At 44.0% G+C, this 21433-nt stretch overlaps 1 protein-coding gene across 1 annotated transcript in view; it reads right to left on the reverse strand.

Annotated features, from left to right (window-relative positions):
* LOC138245733 (EF-hand calcium-binding domain-containing protein 6-like) overlaps nucleotides 1–21433 on the reverse strand; it is a 348792-nt gene that overhangs the window by 192261 nt on the left and 135098 nt on the right. The window contains exons 8-12 of the mRNA XM_069199599.1: nucleotides 20607–20707; nucleotides 16417–16559; nucleotides 11285–11481; nucleotides 3108–3215; nucleotides 362–427 (exon numbers count right to left, since the gene is read on the reverse strand). Of these exons, the coding sequence (XP_069055700.1) occupies nucleotides 362–427; nucleotides 3108–3215; nucleotides 11285–11481; nucleotides 16417–16559; nucleotides 20607–20707 (615 nt within the window). The remainder of the gene's footprint in view (nucleotides 1–361; nucleotides 428–3107; nucleotides 3216–11284; nucleotides 11482–16416; nucleotides 16560–20606; nucleotides 20708–21433) is intronic.

Raw genomic sequence — 21433 nt, forward strand, 5'->3', positions numbered from 1 at the left:
AAATGTACACATCAGGTAAATAAATACCTCCCTGCACCTCTTTTGTTTTAGCTGTACATCAAGAACAAACACACATAAAAAATACATGTGCATGTACAGAGTTTGGAAATTTATGGACACCACTGACAGATTCGGTGTTATGAATTACGATTCAGTAAGAAGATCTTGGCTGTCAGTTTTGTATTAACAGTGATTTTTACAATAAACCCAGGCCTTTTCATGGAAACAAGACCTTTGTGATGTCATACCCTCTAACCACCTGAGGGTCCAGCCTGCTAACAACGCCTGCTGCCACCAGACAGTAGACAGCACGAGACAGCAGTTTCCTGATCATACAGACAGAACTTAAAAAGCATCTTACCGACTTTCAATTGCTGCTCGAAATTCTTGTTGGCTGATAATATTTCTCTCCAATTTGTCAATTTTGCTACAAGAAACAAAAATACTATATCAGGTAAAATAACTGACACTCTACAGAAGGAGCCTCATTATTTTGAAAGGGAATGACGCATTTGACATACTGAGTTGTTGACTGGTGCTCAAGCATACCTACTAAGAGGCAACACTACTCTCCTGTATTCATGATGTTCACAGTAATAAGCGCCTTCTAAAAAAGGCGTTAACGGCTTTTTTTGCCTGCCCAACAATTGCAGGCCCAACCAGTTAAACAACCCAAAGGCAATTAACAGCTGAACTAACAAGGAATTAACAGCTGTTAACACTTAGCAACATGTGGACATTAGGGACCCCTAAGCAGCATACAACACGGGCAGATACGCAGCCTGTTTCTGGCTGGATTATTGCCCTGCCACTCACCCTAGAGTGTAGCAGAACAATACTTTTCGACAGGTGTACCCAGTGCTTAATTTGTGCTTTTTGTTTCCGGTGCTGAGCACCGGCACTTATTTTTGAGGGCCGGTGCTTAGTCTTCTGCCTCAAGCATTTGTTGCGAGCAAAAGACACATTTGGGACAGACGAAGGAAGAGAAAAACAAAGAAGCGTCACAAAGGTAGAAAGCAGAAAGCTGCTAGAATGAGCAGAAGGGGCAGGGAGTGGCTGTAAATAGGTTGAAGAGGCCCAAGATGGCTTTAGGATTAAGCTGCTTCAGTATTCCATGCTCGCACATTTAAATGCCGCAGCCGCGTGTTTAAGAGAAGGGCTTTGGGCACAGGCACGTTTTTATTTACAAATTAAGCACTGGGTGTATCGAATGCTCATTCTGGAACGGTCATAAAAACTCTTAAAAACCAAAGACGGCAATCATTCTGACAACAGAGGAATGAGAACGTGTTCAAGATATAATACACAAGACGCACAGTAGTGAATAATTTGAATCGGGAGACTGATTACTCATTTCACAGGAAAGCAATGAATATGCGGTGTTGACATACGACATACGTAGCTGAAATGTACAATTTTTCCTGATTCACAAAAAGAATGAGACATGCATAATGGTAATTTTACAGGTTTTGCACATTTAGGGTTACTGCCTTTGTAATCTAACTTTAAGGTCGATAAAATATGGAGGCAAAGACTTAGGCCCTCATTATGAGTTTGGCAGACGGCAGAGGCTGCATGCCAAACTCATTCGCGCGGGCAGTGAAAAGCACAACAGACCTGTCCTTGGGGGCCCCTGTACTGCCCATGCCAGGTGCATGGGCAGTGCAGGGGCCCCCATGGGGCCCCGGCATCTCCTTGCGAGGCTACTGCCATGCAAAGGCTGGCGGAAAGGGGACATGTAATCCCCAGGGCAACACTGCTTGCAACCTGCTGGTGCCGGCGGTCAGACTGTTGCGGCTCCTCCAAGGTCATAATCGGGCGGTCTGACCACTCCTTTCAGCAGCGGTTTGAATGCCACCGCGAGTCTGGCGGTCCATGGACCACCAGACTCATAATGAGGCCCTTAGTGTGACTATACATTTTTGATTTTTCTTTTTATATAAAACATTTGCTAACACCCCACAAAACATGAGAGTGCTCAAAGGCACTTCCTATTCATTCAGCACGACCTACACATTGCGCATCTAAGTGTAAGTTCAGAAGTGAGTGGAGGTCGGGCAATGCAATGCAAATATAGGTGAATACAGGCAGGACGCACACATGGGCCATGCCCCTGGGAACATCGACTCACCATTCCCTCAATTGCATTAATGAATGAATACTAACCCAGGCCAAGACTTTGCTGCTCTTATGCAGTTAAACAACTTCTCTGCCTAACCAAAAATACATGTTCTGATTTGAGCATCAGAAGTCCTGAACAGGTTTTCCACTTTTTATATGCCTGAGCAGGGATGACGATTGACCATGGTGCCAGGGGTGGAGGATGTAGCATAATTCTAGACTCAGCTCCTTTTGGCATCACAGAGCGAACAACCTTGTCCTGTCCTTCGCCTTTCAATAGCATCCTATTTGCTGCTGAAGGCCTAAGGTAAAAGAAAAGATTAGGAACTACAGAAAATAAACATATCTCTTACAGCTTTGCCTACTTTCTGTTGTTTCTTGACTACCCTTAATAACAGGGATAACAAGGGCAATGCCAGGGATACCAATGGACAAGCCAGGGGAAGTCCCTTCTACTCCTGTCTACCCCTGAACGTATGTTTAACATATACAAGTAAAATGTTTTGGGAACTGAGCGTCGAGTCATATGTATAAGGTTGGATTCCTCAAGGCCTGCCAACCCCTGTGCGTAAGTTTAACCTATACAAGTAAGATGTTTTGAGAACTGAGCCTAGAGACATTATGTATATGGTTGGATTCTTCAAGGTAGCTCCATTGTAAAAGCTGTAAGCTGAGGTGAGGATATTTTGGACATCCTATTGCATGAGCAAACCAGTTTAAAATGTTGGGCTTTGATGAATCTACCCAGAGCACAGTGTCAGTCAGATATCAGGTCTTTTGTCTGCTCAAGCTTGCCTGAATATTCTGCAGACTGCCGCCATCTTGTTTTTTGATACTTCTGAGTGTGACTCATTGTATTCAAAGTCCTGTCTAATACGCCTCTAACCATCCTCTGTTTAGGAAAGGAGCACATTGTGAACTTTTTAACCGAGTAAAGACTTGTTCCGAAGAGAAATATTAATACATACAATAAATTGAGTACTTACTGGAAAGTGGCCAAGAGTGACAAAAAGTCTGACTGGAAGAGCGTTGTCAGTTTGGCCTCCACTGCAGTTAAGGTAGAAGCCGGGCTGGTACCTCCTTCCCTATGGAATCTGCAAAAAACACAAAGATGTGCTGCAGGGGTAATGATAGGTCCTCTATACTCATGTGAATAATACTCCTAGTTGGGAAGTAAATTCTCTCTGATTTCTGCAACTTCATTAAATTAACATTCCATACCATTTGTAGAATATTCACCCAAGAAAGTTCAGAAACACATGCATGTGGAAGTGAAACAAACACAATACTAGTGGTACAGAGTTTTCCATGCGACCTTAGGTGTGTGACTACACTAACACATTTTGAGACATATTTATGAGCCCCTAGCGCAACCAGAGTGTCACTTTATGTGACGCTCCGGTGGTGCTCTGCCCTGTGCCATATTTATAAGCTGGCATTAAGCCACCTTGAAAATACGGCCCCTTCACAAGCAACACTTTGCGTGGAAGGGGCGTGCAATGAGTGTTTCTGTGCGCGTGCCACAGCAACACCCATTGCATTTTGACACTGCTCCAGATTTACGTGTTTTCATAAACCTGAGGCAGCGCCAAAATCTAACGCCACCCAGGAGTGGTGTTAGCAAAGAGGAGGAGTACTTTTATTCCTCCTCGTTTTCTGCTTTTTCTATGTGTGCTGCATTCTGCAGCACGCATAGAAAGAGCAAAATGCCAGAAAGTATTGTCTATGTGCAGGAAGGTGACCCTTCCTGCACATAAACAATCTTTCAAAATGATGATTTGGCACTTCTGTGAGTGCTGCATTCTGCAGCACATACAAAAGTGGCAAATCGCCATTAGTGATTGTTTATGTGCAGGAAGGGACACCTTCCCGAACATAAACAATCAAACCCCTCAATGCAGACATCTTTGCACGATGGCGCAAGGATGCCTGCGCTGGCGCTAGGCAGCACAATTTAGTGCCAGGGCAGGGGGAAATGCAGGGATGCACCGTATTTTAGTAAATACGGCGCATCCCTGAGTTTTTAAAGTGATGCAGTGCAGTGCTGCCAATTTTGGCGCAGTACTGCCCTGCACCAATTCTGAGTAAATTTGGCCCTCTGTTTCTGGAGCAGAGGAGAGCAGAAAGAAAGCCACATTTCAATGCACTTCAATAATTTAATGTAGTCTCAATGATGGCACATTTCTTGCAAAAAGCAGCAAATTGATTTGCCACCACAGTTGACAACCTATAAAATTACTCATCAGTTTTTCGCTTTCTACAAGTAAGTATTGGGCAAAAAACATCTGCACCACTCTAAACTGATGAACAGTGAACCTTTTCCAGTAACTGGGCAGCAGTAAAGTTCTCTCACTAAGAGGCTGACTAAGCCACAAGTTCACAACACAGAGGTCTAGGTCTGGTTGACATTACGCAGATCTCTCCTATAACCTGGTCAGACTGCATCCTGTAATTGTCTCACACTAGGTAGGAAGCATCCTGGTAACTTGATAATAGTTAAAGGGGCCATCCAGTGTAGAGAAAAAGGCAATAATCTACACGGTGTCCTGCACATCAAAAAGTCTTCGCATTGGTGCTGCAGAGTTCAGTTTAGGTGTGATTTGTGACTGGGCTGTGTGAGAGGCACTCACTCAACACACTGTAATTCTTCTTAGGGACACCCCTACAGAGCACTGCTCCATAGGGACGTGATTGCATTACACTGCAGTGCACCCTAGGGACACTACCTCACAATAGAGAAGCCAAAAGCCATTAAGTTGATACAATGCACTGCATTCCAGAGTAATTATTCCACCACATGACATTTCATCCTAGTGGGACACACCGCACCCCTTCCCATGAAGACTAAGGGCCAGATGTATCAAGGTTTTTTGCATTCGCAAACAGTGCGAATGCCCGTTTGCGAATGCAAAAAGCACTTTCAGAATGTATGAAAGACATTCTGAACGCAATTTTAAGGGATCGCTAAAATAGCGATTCCTTAAAATTGCGACCCTGTTTAGAGAGTCGCAAATTGCGACTCTCTAAATTAGAAATCGCAAATAAGGATTCCTTATTTGCGATTCTTTAGCACATGTATGAAGCAATTCCTAAATGCGATTTGGGCATTTAGGAACCGCTAATTAATAATAAATAAATAATAAATAAATAATAAATGTGAAAATTTAAAAAATGCATTTAAAATGCATTTTTAAAATGTACGTGTAAAGCACACATGCTCTTTTGGGGTGCAGCAGAGGGGGCCTTAGGCCCCCAGCACCCTGGGGTTTTGCATTTCCAAAATTGCGATTTCTAGTTAAGAAATCGCAATTTTGGAAATGCAAAAAATTTGCAGATATGGGCCAACAGGCCCATAGGTGCGAATGGGGCCAGTATCGGAATTTGCGATTTGGTAATAGCATTTGAGATTTTTAAGAAATCGCTATTACCGATTCACAAATGTGATACATGGCATTTTGCGAGTCGGAAATAGCGATTTCTTAAAAATCGCTATTTCCGAATCGCAAAAGGCCTTCATGATACATCTGGCCCTAATTTCCCAAATAGGACTACATCACAGGGGCACTAACTCACCACAATACTCTCCATCATGAAGACAAACACCCATTGCACTGCTTTCAAGGCATACTACCCCACCTCACTTAACAGCAAACCAGGGGCACTAACCAATCACAGTGCACTGTACCATAGGCGCACTGACCCAACACATAGAGCTAAATCATTTGGACAGCCATCCGACACACTGGACTACATCGAAGTGGCACTAACCCATGACACTGTACTGCAACCGCGGGAAAATAACACATCATCCTGCCTTGGGGAACTAAACCAGAGTACTTCACTGTATCTCCTGGGCACTAACTGGTGATACTGCACTATGTTCAGGATTCATTAATCCACCAGGCTGCCTGCTCTCCATCCAAGTGACAGGTACCCGCTCCAGTGAGTGACAGCAGCCACTCTACTCCACTGCACTCTAGCGGCACCATCCCAATCCAGTGCACAGTTCCCTACAAGCAGCAACCCTTCCCTCTGGGTTGCATCCAGCAAGTATTAACCGTCCTCACGGCCTTCTTGGCACTCTACCCCAAGACACAGCCGGCGTGCACGAGATAGTAGTTCACCACAATGCACCACACTCTAGGGGTGCTAACAAGCCGCACTGCATTTTTTAGACATTTACCCATCACACTGCTTGGCACCCCAATGAGTTGGTAAATATTTTTACTTTTGTATTCCTTACTTTAAATGTTTATTGAAAAGATGAAATAAGTACATTTAGTGTCTAGTGTAGTACATTCTTATGATAAATAGAATACCCAAATAATTTTTTTGTGAACTGTGTGTTGTATTCTAAGGATTCTGTTCCTCGCGCCGTGCGATGTAGATTGGTGCGTGTCGGCGCGAGGAATAGAATCAGGGAAAAAGGGAGAGCGGAGAGCGAAGGAGGCAGCGGCGGTTGCGGTGTCTCCGTGTCTTCCTCCCGGTTATGTCCGGATCTAATCCTCTGTTATTAAACAGACTTATATAAGAGCCCACAGCGTCTGTTTGGATCATTTCACTGGCGACGAGGATGGGATCCGGACATCAAGTTTTTTTTTTAACACTCCTGGAGAACCTATTGTAGCCTGGGAGGACTGGAAAGAAGGTTTTGAAGCGTATGTCCTGGCCCTGGGTGGAGATATATTTACTGCATCCAGAAAATTGGCCATGTTGAAGCATTGTTTGGGTGCGGAAGGAAGACGCATTTTGAAACATTTACCATACCCTTATGAGGATGGAGACCAGGATGAGGATGAATATGAGGTTGCCATGGAACAGTTAAACTCCAATTTTGGAAAGAAGAAAAATGTCGTTGTGGAGTGTTTTACATTTTTAAAAAGGAGCCAATTGCCAGGAGAGTCTGTGGAAAGCTATGTGGCAAGTTTGAGGATTTTGGCAGCCACCTGTAATTATGGGCATTTTCAGGATGAAATGCTGAGAGACCAGCTGGTTTTGAAAGTTAATGATAGGAAAATTCAGGAGAAACTATTGAATACAGAAGATTTGACATTGCAAAAAGCCATAGACTTTATCAAAAGGGTTGAAATAACGAATGATGGCTTAAAGGAACTATCTACCACGTCTGGAGTGGTGAACGTGGTCAATGCGGAGGATTCTAAGTTCAAGAAAAAGGATACATTTGGAACTTCTGGGAAGATGGATGGAAGGAAGGACGTTATTTGTTACAAATGTGGCCTTAAAGGGCACATTGCGACTGATGTTTGTTGTCCTGCGGCTGGACAAGTGTGCAGGAAGTGCAAGTCCAAGGGTCATTTTGCAAGGGTGTGCAAAGGGAGGCAGATGAGTGCAAGAAGGGGTAGAGGTGCAATCAATTCAGTGGGGAGTGATAGTGAGGACGTTGACAGCCAGCAATTTATTTTGCAAGTGGTGGATGTTGGGAGTGTGAGTTCTTGTGGTCCACATTGCGTAGTTAGAATTGATGGGGTAGATGTACTCGTGATGGCTGACTCAGGGGCAAGATATACTTTGATTGGAAAAGAAAACTTATCTAGTTTTCCATCTCATGAGATCAAACCACCGGATGTACGATTACTAGCTTATGGTAACAAGCCCATTGAGCTTGTGGGGTATATGGATGCTACGTTGGAGTTCCAAGGGACAGTTGTCAACTCTAAAGTATATTTTGTGGAGGAGGGTACAAATTTATTGGGTTGGCCGCAACAAAAAGATCTCGGCATAATTCTTGATCCAAATCACCCTGATCAAGTTTTGGGTTCGAAGTCTAATGTACACATGGTGCATGTGTCTAACTTTGTAGGGGAATTTCCTCAAGTATTTAGTAACAAGCTAGGAAAGTTGAAGGGTTTTATGCATAGAATTGTTTTAAAGCGGGATGCTGTACCTAAGGCGCATAAACCGCTTCCAGTTCCCATTGTGATGAGGGAACAATTACGATGTGAATTATCCAAGTTATCCGAGCAAGGTGTGATTGAAGAAATTGAAGCGTCTGAGTGGTTGGCCCCAGTGGTGATCGCTAAGAAGGCCAATGGTGACATGCGTTTGTGTGTGGATTTGCGCGATCTTAATGCTGCTATTTGGGTGGATAGGCATCCTTTGCCCAACATTAGTGAGATGTTATCTACAGTGAAGGGGGCAAGTGTATTTTCTACTTTGGATTTATCATCTGCGTATCATCAGATTGAGTTACACCCTGAGTCACGAGCATTAACCTCTTTCATTACTCCAGAGGGGGCATACAGATTTAGGTGCATGCCTTTCGGCTTGGCATCAGCGTCGTCTGTATTTCAACGGGCAATGCACCATTTACTGAAGGATATCTCAGGAGTAACTTACTTTCAAGATGATATCTTGGTGTTTGGGAGTAACCAGAAAGAGCATGATGAAGTTATGAGAAAGGTGTGGAGTGTTTTAAAGTTGAGTGGATTGACGATCAAGTTGGAGAAATGCAGATTGAGTGTGCCAGAAGTGGAGTATTTGGGTCATTGCATTAATAGGGATGGAATTTCGCCTAAACTGAATTTAGTAGAGGCGATAGAAAGCGCGCCTTCTCCAGCTGGCAAAGATCAATTAAGGTCATTTTTAGGACTAGCGGAATATTACTCAAAGTTTATTTCCAGGTTTGCTGACAAAACTGTGCACATGAGGAAGTTATTATGCGTGAGGGAGAAATTTGTATGGAGTGAGGATTGTGAGAGGGAGTTTTGTTTGTTGAAAAAACAAATTGCCTCAGCTCCAGCTCTTAAGCCGTTTGACACCAGGGATGAGATCATTATTAATACGGACGCCAGTTCCGTTGGGCTGGGTGCTGTGTTAATACAAAGAAGAGGGGGTGAAGAAGTTACAATTGCATATGCTTCCAGACCGTTGAGCTCGTCTGAAATTAATTATTCCACCATTGAAAAGGAGGCATTGGCATGTTGGTGGGGTGTTGACCATTTCCGCAAGTTTGTCTGGGGTTTAAAATTTGTGATTCGTACTGATCATCGTCCATTAATAGAAGTATTTTCGACTAAAGGAGCAGGTAGGGCCACTCCTAGAATTGCTCGTTGGGTGGCCAGAATGTTGGAGTACAATTATGATTTGGTGTATTTTCCTGGAAAAAAAAATGTGTTGGCCGATTGTCTGTCTAGGCTTCCTGTGCGTTCAGTACTGGGGGGAAAGGGAGAACCTGAAGTTGATGAACTCATTGCATATGTTGGTGTGGATATTGGATGTGTGACAGAAGGTAGAATTTCACATGAGGAATGGGTGTCAATGGTTCAAAAAGATGTCGTGCTGCAAGACGTGATGGGTTATTGCCGTCATGGGTGGCCAAGTAGAGGTAGTGCTTCTTGCGATGCAGAGCATTTCCGACATGTTGGTGTGGAGTTGGGTATGGTGGATGGAGTTATGTTCAGGGGCGAGCTGTTGGTGGTTCCTACTGGCTTGCGGAAACGAGTATTGGAATTGGCTCATGAGGGCCATCTCGGAATGAGCGCAACTAAAAGACGAATCAGATCGGAGTACTGGTGGCCAGGGCTTGATAGGGAGGTGGAACATCATGTAAGGGAGTGTGTGTTGTGTGCATGGAGTGATAAGTCACAAAAGGTTGTTAAAAAGGATCCTGTGGTGTCTGACAAATCGGATGGGCAGTGGAAAAAGTTAGCTATTGATATTATGGGTCCGTTTAATATTTTGGGAAGTGTGCCAAAATATGCTTTGGTGGTTGTGGACTATTTTTCCAGGTGGCCAGTCGTGAAATTTGTAGAAAACATAAATACTGTGTGTGTTGTGGAGTTTTTGTCGGATTTATTTGACATAGAAGGTGTTCCGGAGATGATAGTTTCTGACAATGGTGTGCAATTTGTATCAAATGTTATGAAAGAGTTTTTGTGCAAATTTGATATAGAGCACATCAGAGCATCTGTTTATTATCCACAGAGTAATGGTTTGGTGGAGAGATGGAACAGAACGCTGAAAGAGGGGCTGCAATTAGCGATCTACAATGGTATAAATTGGCGGAAGGCTGTGAAGGACCTAGTTTGGACATACCGTACAACTCCCCACAGTGTGACGGGAAAGTCACCTTTCGAGGTCATGAGAGGTAGAAGACCGAGGGCATTGTTGTCAAAGGGTGTGGTGAATAAAAAGTTTAATATGAGTGATATACCTGGTGATTACAAGGTTGGTGATTGGGTGCGAGTAGTGAAGGGTGCGTGGACAGCCAAAGGGGAGTCTAAGTTTTCAGAGCCTTTGGAGGTGAGAAAAGTCTATAGGTATGCTATGTTGCTGAGTGATGGTAATGTGTGGAACCATGGGAAGGTTATAAGAGTGCCTGGAGGGGGCAAACGGGAAAAGTTGCCCGACGTGGGAAGTAAATCGGGTAACAGTGTGGATGATAATACCAGCACTGGTGAAACCTCATTGTGTAAAAGAAGGCATGAAGGCGTGAAGGTGAGAGACAGGTCAATGTTGAAAAGGCCTAAGAGATTAGATGACTATGTCGCACGGTAACTTTGACAATGTGATTCTGTTACGATATACTTTATTGAATCGCCAATATTTTGTTTATTCTTCATAATTAATCATTTCGTCTCAGTGGGTTACAATTATTGTCATAGATCTGTTCATGTTAGGCTAAAGTTTTCATGTTGTAAAATATGTTGATGTTATTTTATTTTGAAGAAAAGGGGGTGTGTTGTATTCTAAGGATTCTGTTCCTCGCGCCGTGCGATGGAGATTGGTGCGTGTCGGCGCGAGGAATAGAATCAGGGAAAAAGGGAGAGCGGAGAGCGAAGGAGGCAGCGGCGGTTGCGGTGTCTCCGTGTCTTCCTCCCGGTTATGTCCGGATCTAATCCTTTGTTATTAAACAGACTTATATAAGAGCCCACAGCGTCTGTTTGGATCATTTCACTGTACTTATTTAAATTGTATACATACAAATACATCATGCATATAGTAAATGATTAAAAAAGGACATTTGTGTTAAATGACATCGCAGCCTGTTCTGATTGCAGACTGCAGGCCCCCTGCATGATTTACAAACTACTGGGAATCCTAAACTCTGATTGGCTCAGATAACAGCCTCTGTTCTAAAGAAAGGACGCGTCATTAGCTCAATAACTTACGTGAGCACGGAGTGCACAAACTGTGTACTCACTTGTGTTTTGGGTTAGAGAGTATCTTGTGAGTGAACCCTCGGTCACTACGGTCCTGGAAATTCTTCAGGAAGTCCATGTAGTTGATGCCAGTGAGGCTATTTTCTAAGCCACACCTTGCCAGAAAAAGGTTAAAATGCTCGTTCTTGAGATGCAAATCAAACTTTTCCAGTACTGATAGGAAGTCTTCCTTCTCCACCTAAAACATAAGATTTAACAAAACGGGCTTTAGAACAGAGCCTGAGTGTGGTGTCCATGTTACACAAGTTTCACGACTAAATATTCAGTACACCTGGATAACGACCCTCAAAAAGGGCAGGAAAAGAAACGTCCATTATTGACAGCAAGTATTTTTCATCAAATGTACATTATTGAGATGATTTCCCTTCAGAGTTGTGTAATTAATAACTGTTTGAGGCATGTGCTGCAGTCACTCCAGGAATTCACTGACAGTCCATATACCTCTGAACATGATGGCGCGGTGCTTCAGAGAAGGATGTCCCCATTGGGGCTGATTCCAGACTATCATCATAGCCAAAGTGTGTGTCGGACACTAACAAGGTCCACCTTCCTGACAGTAACTTGGTGAACCTGGAGAAGCAATCCGCCTGTGTGCCAGGGCTTCTGCGGGTGCACTCCTACACCACATCAAGCTGTGTAAGGTTGTTATGGTCGTGGTGGGATGCATCTCCTGTGCAGAACCATTCATTTTCACCCCATGGCAGTTGGAATGTCGAGGAGTGCAGTGAAAGTTTGGAATGTACGCATGTATTGGTATTTCTTAAGTGCAAACCTATCGACAATCAACAAAGCACAGCACATCATCTTTGGGGGACCTGGGAGCTATGTTGGGGAAGTAGAAGCAGGGTCTTGTGTTGGATGGGCCCTTCTGGGTCTCAGACATGCCAATTATTAATAAACAACTTTGAAAAGGGTCCCTATCGACCTATATAGTCAAGTCCTTAACGTTATTGGCAAAAACACTGTTTGATATGCTCGCAATGCAATCCCTATTGACATTTCACATTTTACTTCATCTTGCATTCCCGAAGATTACTTGTTATTTTCAACATGTGTTTCTGTAGGATTTTTTTCATGCAACATATGACTCTTCTATAATATATATATCACCTCCAGGTGTCTGAATGAGGTCAGGTTGGGGAGGTCCATACTAAATATCAAAGTCAGAACATCGATGGTGCTTAAATGTTGAGGACAAAAAATTAAAAAAAACATTAACAGATGAGAAAGTCTAGGTTTTCTATATCTAACTCTACATCTGTACACATATCTTCAAGGTACATACGTGTGGAGTTAAGAATAGGAAATCTGTACTTTCTTACTGTAGGAAGCTGGCTCTCTATATGGTACACTAAAATACAGCGGCATAGCGGCGGCCGGGTGCAGAGTGCCATCACAGCGTTGGGTGCCCAATGTTATCCAATGGAGGAGATCGGTTTCAGAAACAGGCTGCAGGTTCTGACCAGGAGGCCGGGAGAAGACAACCCACAGCTGCCCAGGTAAGTAGAGGTGCTTGGGGATGTAGGGGCACTTTTGGTCATGATCCCCAAGGCCAGGGGCTCCCGCTGCAGAGGTGTCCTTAGGCATTGGAAAAGTCTTACCGGGCAGGCCGTGATCGGGGAGGAGTCTTCAAGGTGACCCCATGGTGGACTCTTGCTCAGAAATGCTGGGGAACCTTCGCAGGACTGGTGGGCCATTTGGACTCGGGCCGTGGGCGTTGGGTGTAGAGGAAGGTGGTTTCTGGGTAACTCAGGCAGAGCACTTTTTCTTTAAGGTTGGTTAATTTTGGACAGGCCTGCTGTCCACGTGAGATCTTGGCCTTTATCGAAGGCTGGCAGTCCTCCCAAGACTTTGGAGGTCACTGGGCTGCAGGACAAGTCATCTTTTGGCACAGGATCTTCTAGGGCTGCAGACAGGCTGGTAGGGCTTGGGCCAAGTCAGTTCATGTCTGCAGTCTTCTCTAGTGTGACTCTGTGGTGTCCGGCTCTTCTTAGGTCGTCAGGAACATGAGTTCTAGGGTTCAGGGGTGCCAATTCAACTATGGGGTGCTACAGGGAGTGCCAGGCGGTAGCCAATGGGCCGACCACCTTCAGGGTAACTACATCCTTCTTATGACCACTTCCTGGGAAGTGGGCATAACCCTAACCCTAGTGGCCTAATGCCTTCCAAGCAAGAGGGAGGAATTTAAAAAGTGGTGTCCACTTCAGCTCGTCCACTATAGGGGTGGGACTGGCATGAAGTGGGCACTCCTCCTAATTTAACTCATTTTCCTGCCTGTGCTGCCACCAAAAGGGGGGGTCAGGACAGGGGGGTTGTAAGAAACCTGGTTCGCAATAGAAAGGCAGGAAGGCCTTTGAAGCTCTCTGCCCTGGGATGTCCATCTGGCCTGGGAGAGGAGGTAACACCTCTGACCAGTGCAGGCTTTTGTCTCTGGGCCTCAAGAGCACCAGCTCTCTCCTTGGGGGTCCAGAAACGTGTCTGTGGTGTCCGAACTGGTCAGGACCAGTCAGTCAACACACTAGTAGTTGGTAGGTTTTCAGGGGGCACCTCTAAGGTGCTCTCTGTGTGCATTTTTGAATAAATCCATCACTGGGGTCAGTGAGGATTTATTATTCTGAGATGTTTGATACAAAACATCCCAGGATTCAGAGGAGCCATCATGTAGCTGGGGAACTCATAGTTACCGGTGTCCAGCACATGCATTTAAAAATGACTTCCCTAAACACTTACTATGCCTGAGAATTGACAAAGACATAGCAGTGGCATATCTGCTCATGCAGATATGCCCTCACATGTAATATAATGCACCCTGCCTTAGGACTGTAAGGCCTGCTATAGGGGTGACTTATATATATTGCTTGCAGTGTTTAAGGGACATGACACACAGGCTATGTGCCATGTCATGTTTTCAATTTTGGAAGCACCTTGTCACACAGCCTGAATGAGAGTCTGCATAAGGTTGGTGCTGGGCCCCTCATAGTGGCACAAGTTGTGCTGCAGCTCTGAGGGGCCATCTTTAGTACCCATGTCCTAGGTACCAGGGGTACCATTTACTAAGGACTTATAGGGGGCTGGAGAGTCTGGTCACTTGGGGATCAAGTGACCAGCTGTCTTGTTTTAGGGAAGGAACACTGGTACTGGGGACCTGGTTAGCGGGAGTTTTAACGATGCCCTTAATTGTAAAGGGCACACCTCTTGAGGAAGATCCCTAGCTATGCACATTTGGCGGTACCCCTTTTAGATAATACCCTGGTTGGAATGAAAAAGTCCCTCACAAAGTGATAGACACCCACCCCACTCTTGGGTGCCCCAACCATACTGATATCTGGATCCCTAAAGCTGATGTTTGTTGTCATGGGTGAACACAGATCATAGGCCTATCTCGCAGGTTCCGGTCTTTTTGGACTGGGAGGGTGCCCAAAACTCTACCCTCTCAGTGGTGAAAGGCTATTGTCTTTACCAGGAGTTAAGGAGCATTAGTACAGTGGTGTCAGCATACCATGTGGATATCAGTAGGAGAGAACATGGCCCTTTTGCCTGAGTCACTGGAGTGAGGCCTACAGGCTCATTCACTTAACGTTCTGTTGTTGTCTGCCTAACTCACCTTTGCCCTACATCGGTTTGGTGTCAACTAGTGTGCAAAGGGATGTGACCTTAAGAATCTGTATGCACCATTACAAAGAGCCAAAGAAGCAGTTCCTAATTCTGCCACTGGGTGGCGGCAAACACCCATTAGTGAATAAAGAGAGGCTGTATAGCAGTAAAGCAGGTACCAGATAGGCAGTATATTGTAATGCATTGCACTCTAATTATTACTATACTCCTATATCTCACTCTCTCCTTTCTACAGTGACACAGTGTGGACTGGCACCTGATTAAGGCTCAAAGGCTTAAATGTTTTCTACGTCAACAAGTGTATGCTGGCCATTTGTTGAGGCACACAGATCCTGGTCCCGTGCTCCAATTGGAGATTATGTCCAAGCTGTTTCACATTTTTAAGTTTCCCACTGGGGGTAGTTTGGCTTACATTAGTTCAGGCAGGCTTTACAACATGCATCTTCAGGGTGGACTTGGCCTGGCAGTTTGGGTTGGACTGTCCCCATGAGGAGCAGGGTCAAGACTGATTTGCATATGGCTGGATCCAAACTGCGGTGGCATGGTGAGCAAAAAGACGATGGATTTAACCTAGATCTGTGACTATAGGTGAATGTTTGACACATTTTGTCCATCATCTTTTGGTATTGCTATAACCACCCTAAGTGGAAATGGAATGCCCAGAAATAGATCCTGTGCTCACTGTGGGATGCTTGTTTCTGGTCCAGGGAGGACCTGACCTGGTGGTCGGGCTGAACTGTTCCCATGGAGAACAAGGTCAAGACTTATTTGCACACGACTGGGTCCAAACTGGGGTGGTATGGTGAGCAAAAGGACTATGGATTTACAGATCTGTGACTGGGGGTGCATGCCTGACAATGTTTAGCATTCCATTAATTATGTTTTTGTGTTGCTATAGTCGCCCTAGCTACGAAGGATATACCCAGACTTGGGTCCCGTGCTCAATGTGCCACTGAATTCAAGCTAGGCTGGCTGATGAGGGGTAATACCCAGAAACCAGTCCCATGATGCTTGTTTTCAGTCCAGGGCGGACCTGGCCTGGCAGTTCGGGCTAGACTGTTCCCAAAGGGAGCAGGGTCAAGACTGATTTGCATATGGGTGTATCCAAAGTGGGGTGGCATGGTGAGCAAAATGACGATGGATTTAACCCACGATACAGAAGCCTATGCTGAAAAAGACCAGAAATGCCCCTAAGCTGGGGAAAGATCTCAAGTACACATTTGCCATGTGATTTTAGAAGAAAGGCATCCAGAGACAAATTAATAGAGGCATCTGAACCCAATGAATAAGATTTTATAAAGTCTCCGGTTTTAGTGCTTTCTCTAATCCACTGAAGTTATTTAGATTTCAGGCGAAATGACCTACCTGTTTCTTTAAAAAAATCACATACTTTACTACAGAAATAAGGCAAGCAACCAGCATCAAGATTAACATTGTGACCTTTAGAAAGAACTGTTGTTTCTTTACTATTAAAACAGCCACTAGGGAGGATCCATACCTTGCCCACTTTATGTTTATCAAGCTTTTGAAATTCTTCTTTCATGTTCTTAAAACCTTCTCTAAATTTGTCTTTCAGCCATTTTTCAATACTAAGCGAAGCCTTTCGCTCCAGTTCTGCTTTCGACATTTCTCTCGTTTGGCCTGCAGGTAAGATGCAGAAAATAGAAAATAAGTGTTATAGACGAGAGATAGCCAGGAGAATGCTGAAGGTTGTGGTTAATTTGATAGTTTGAAAACTTTTAAGTAAATCAGTAACTATACAAGACAGTATGGCAGTATGAGTTTATGTCACATTTCCTGGTAGGCGATGCTCTGTATAAACTAAGAGTATCAACTTTGCTTGCTGTTGTCTAGGCGTTGGTCTCAAGTAAAGGTACCTCCAACATATCTTTACTTAGACATTTATAAAGCAGCAGATGTGTGACTACAGTACCTTCATTTACGTTCTAAGACATAGATTAAAGATATTATAGCACCACAGGAAGGGCAGGATCAGAAAAAATGCTGGAAAAATTTAGGCTACGAGTTCATTTTACTAGACCACTGGACATCCAGGAAGAATGCATAAACACCTATACATGTAATTAATTGCAGTTTCACGTTTTTATGTTTCGGATTATGCCGTTCAATCCCTTTATTTTTATGTATTACTCCATGTTGCACATACTGAAGTTATCTTATTCTGTGTTTCGTTCTTCTTTGATGCTCCCCTCTATTGCACATATATGCAATGGACATTTCGACGTGTTTTTGTCTTTTTGCTTTTGCATACTCTTATATTTTGTTTATCTGTTAAGTCTAGAGCTCTGACGCCAAATCAGATTTTCTGGGGCCTTCGTCACTGGGCGCCACCTGTCGCAGAACCCAACTAAACTCAAATATCAGCACATATTTGAAACGAACACTTACACAGTTAATAACCAAATCCATGATTTACTAGCCACGGTAGGAGCCAGTTTTTCCGACCTCTAATCTTTATAGATACCCAAGAATTGTGGGCTGAATGGCAGTCCAGAAAGGAGTTTATTTATATATATTTCTCTTGTTAGCAAGGGTCTGACAGTAAGAATGTGAGTTTGGACGCGCTTAAGACCTGTGGGCTCAGAATAGGGCATGAGCGCCACCCTGTGGTTTCAGGATGTCGGTGCAAACTCACGCAACTCGAATTCTAAGAGGATGATAATTTATCTCTTCTGCTGCTGTGTCCGAATCGTGTATTGTGTGGACATCTTTGCTTCCTGCATGGCTTTAATGAATTCAGGCCCAGATTTAAGAAAAGGGGCACTGCATTGTATGCAGCGCCACTTTTCTTGCGCCCTCTTAGCGCCCCCCTAACGCCACCATGTGTGTGCCGTATTAAACACACAGCGCACCATGGCGCAGGTTAGGGACAATAGCGTCAACATTTTTGACGCTATTGTTGTACTTTGCAGGATTAGCGCCAAAAATGTTGGCGCTAACCCTGCAAAGTACATGGAGGCCTATGATAAAAAATGGTGTGCTTCCTTTTAATACCTGCTCTGTGCAACCGTTAAAAAATGGTACAAAAAATGGCACAGTGGAATCTTATAGATTTCACTGCACCATTTTTGTGGTCCCCCTAAGAGGGTGAATGCCCCCCTTGCATACATTATGCCTGGTGCAGGCATAATGTGGCGCAAGGGGTTACAAAGTGTCTCAATGCATGCATTGCCCCACTTTGTAAATTTGGCACAGCAAATTTGGCCTTGTTGAGCCACATTTGCGTCATAAAAAAATGATGCTTATTTGCAAGGAGGAGCTAGGCCCTCTTAAATAGTTGCCTGAGGTACTTCTGAGTGAGCTTATGTTGTTAGCCCACGGTGTGACTGTTTAGATACAAGAGTGTGTGAGAGTTGGATGTCTCTTTAGCTCCCCAGTGAGCAGTCCTGTGAGAGTGTGCTCAGTTCAGTGGCTGAAGAAGAAGAAAGTTTCCCAACAGGGGCTTCAAATATTCAAACTTCCTTGGCACCTATACTATTTTATTTTTTCTGGATTTACAAGTCTGTGAATTCTTACTTTGGGAGAATCACTCCTATCAGTGGTGCTGGAGTGATTTTCAAAGTGGGGGTGCTGCTATTAATGTTATAACACCAAAGTCATAGGGACTGTGAAAAATCCAAGTGTCCCTCAAAAAACAAGTGGAGCAAATGTGCCACACCTATTGAGGAGGAGAGTGGTGCGGGTGAAGCATATAGCTGGTGGTGCATTTTGGAGCACCAGTGAGGTAGCGCACTGTCATTTATAGACAGCACATTTTCCATTGCAATGGCCACTAAATTTGCATAGACATGCAGTTTTACTGATAAAAATATATAGCACAAATAACAATATGTGTGAAAGTCGCATTTCAGTGATAAATATTTATCGTTTGTGCATCACCAAGTACAGTGCCTTGGTTTGTTTTGATCTTATTAAAATGTTTTTCCCATTACACTTCAGAATTACAAAAAACGGTACTTCATTTGTGCTTTCCTAATTGCTGATATAATTTGAAATATGTGTATAGTTCTTTTACCAGTATTTAAATGCTGTTGTGTGTTAGAAAAAAACTGACACCATACAGCCTTTCCTTTCACCTCCTGTGCCCCAGCAGGATTGTCATAGATCACTTTTCCAAAATCCTCCCAATTTGCAGTCAGAGAAATAAAAATACATGCCAGTTTCCAAATCCCCAGTCATCTGTCAGATGATATAGCCTGACATTTGATTTGACCTTTGTCTTTGAATGGGCAGCAAATGTGACAACACAAAATCTAAAGGCATCTTTATTGCTCATTCACCTTCTGAACCTCAGCATGATTATTTCTGGGTGTGTTGCCACATCCCCCACACTCCTATTTCCGGCACCTATGACTTGTGTGAGAGGAAGAAGCCTCTAACCATGGCTCCAGGGGTCACTCTACCTTCAGCCACACGCTCCATATGTCCCAGGGATGTGAATGGCCTCAGTGTGTCTTTTTCAGCCTCATGCTACTGTGCACAGACTGGGAGGGGTATGGCAGCTGACGCTGACTGAAGCCAGTTTGCCACTAGGGTAGTGGCATAATGTTTGCACCCCAGCCAGCAGGGCATCTTGAGGGACACCAGAGGTCCTGACTTGGTCCTGGTAAATCAGGGCCTGCTACACTAATATTAAAACCAACAGAGGGAGGGCAGCAGAGCATTTCCATTGTGGTACAAATCCACCCCAGACATCCAAATGGAGAAACTGCCCCAGCTTCTGCTTGTCTTGACTTCAACAAAGATCTTTGAGAACTTTACCTACACACTAACAACAAACAGCCGAACAAGTCTCTGGAAAATGTTCAAACTGGGCTTTAGGGCTATTTGACTGTGATCTGATCAATAAAGCATCACCCATTCCCACTTAGAATTGCCTCTATTTGTCTTTACATTACATAGCACAAATGTACATTTTTAGGAGCAATAATTTTCAGTCAAGTGCACAGGGCAAGTTTCAAAACCAGGAACACATGTTCCACAGTCAAAAGTTTAGCTCTTAAGTCACTAGAAAGGTGTGCACCCTGAATAATGAAACCATAATATCGATGGGACATTATATTGAGTACAGAATATTGAAAATAAAATATCGATAGGTAAGTATAGCTTTTCTACACCTAACTTCATATATAAGTACCTAAGCGTTACACATGTCTTCAAGTTACATAGATGTGGAGGTAGGAGTAGTAAATCTATACTTCCCTATATGTACTTACCTTTCAATACTTTGTCTTCCGATAGTCAGTCCTCTATATTCTTCTATCTCAATATTGTTGGTGTTGATACTCAATAGTGCAATCACCAGAACACATCTGCTTTCTTATATCTATGATTGTACTTTTTTTTGCAATAGTTGCTCCTTGACGTTTAGCCTGAATGCTGCTCCTCAACCACTGCTCTGCGTTCAGTGCTAAGGCATCTGTGCCAGACCTGGTGTGTGCTTTCAGAAAGCACCAAATAATTAAATGCATGATTCATAAAAAGGATCCTGCCTAAATAAGGGACTGCTGGCCCACAGCAGGGCACCTTCAGTTGAAATTGGTAAATGGTGAGGTCAGACAATGGCAGAGGCCAAGCTCCATCTCTCGCACAGCAAGTCTGTCTCCTACAACATCTCTCAAACTTTACAGCACGGCAACAATGTGACCCTCACGTAAAGCACCTTACCTGGAAGCTCAGTGTGCTTCGAAGACGCATTTCGGAACTCGATGCCCAGCCGTTTAAGGAGGGTATCTCCTTTCAGGGCTCCTGTGCCATCAGTATCATATCTGCATAGAAGGGAAAATGTGCATTAGAGAATTTTTGGGTTGACGTAAAGTCTACCCATCAGACAACTTTTAAAACATTTTCTAGCACATAGCAGTGACTTTAGATAGCACTTGTGAAAATTCACTGTGACCTCTAGTTGCAGGGCATGCATGGTTTCCTAGTGACGTCAGTGGATCCTTTCACAAATACACAGGCTTACCCGGTGAACACCAGTGGGGGCTTCTCTTCCTCTTCACCTCACTTCATGAAGTTTAGTGGTGAACTTTCACACCATGTGACATTTCCACGATCTTAAATGTGATCTGCCAAGGGTAACATCTCATTTTCCTGAGTTTGTGCTATTTCTCGACATGAGTGCCAGTTTGTGCATGCCCACATGTTTCTTAGGTACACAAAGTGTTGTGTGCTTGGGCCTCTCAGGTACACTGCAAGGGTCTTCTAGTCATGTACAATCAGAGTGTAAGTGGGTCTCACTGACCACACAGCAGTAATACCAATATGTGGTGGTACACCTAGTATGTACACTGAGAGCCTGAGGACCAACAGGGCTAAGGAAGCTACTTTGTGGGTGGTCTTCACTTGAGCCCCAAGAGGACTAACCCCCTAAGTTTGCAGGTGATACTGAATCTGACAACCACGATCTGCAACATTAACATCCAAATCTTGTGGCAGAAAGCACAGGCAGAGACCAGAACACATCTCAAGGACCAAAAGCGGTGCCTCAG

The sequence above is a fragment of the Pleurodeles waltl genome, chromosome 1_2, assembly GCF_031143425.1.
Source record: "Pleurodeles waltl isolate 20211129_DDA chromosome 1_2, aPleWal1.hap1.20221129, whole genome shotgun sequence".
Taxonomy (NCBI): Eukaryota; Metazoa; Chordata; class Amphibia; order Caudata; family Salamandridae; genus Pleurodeles; species Pleurodeles waltl.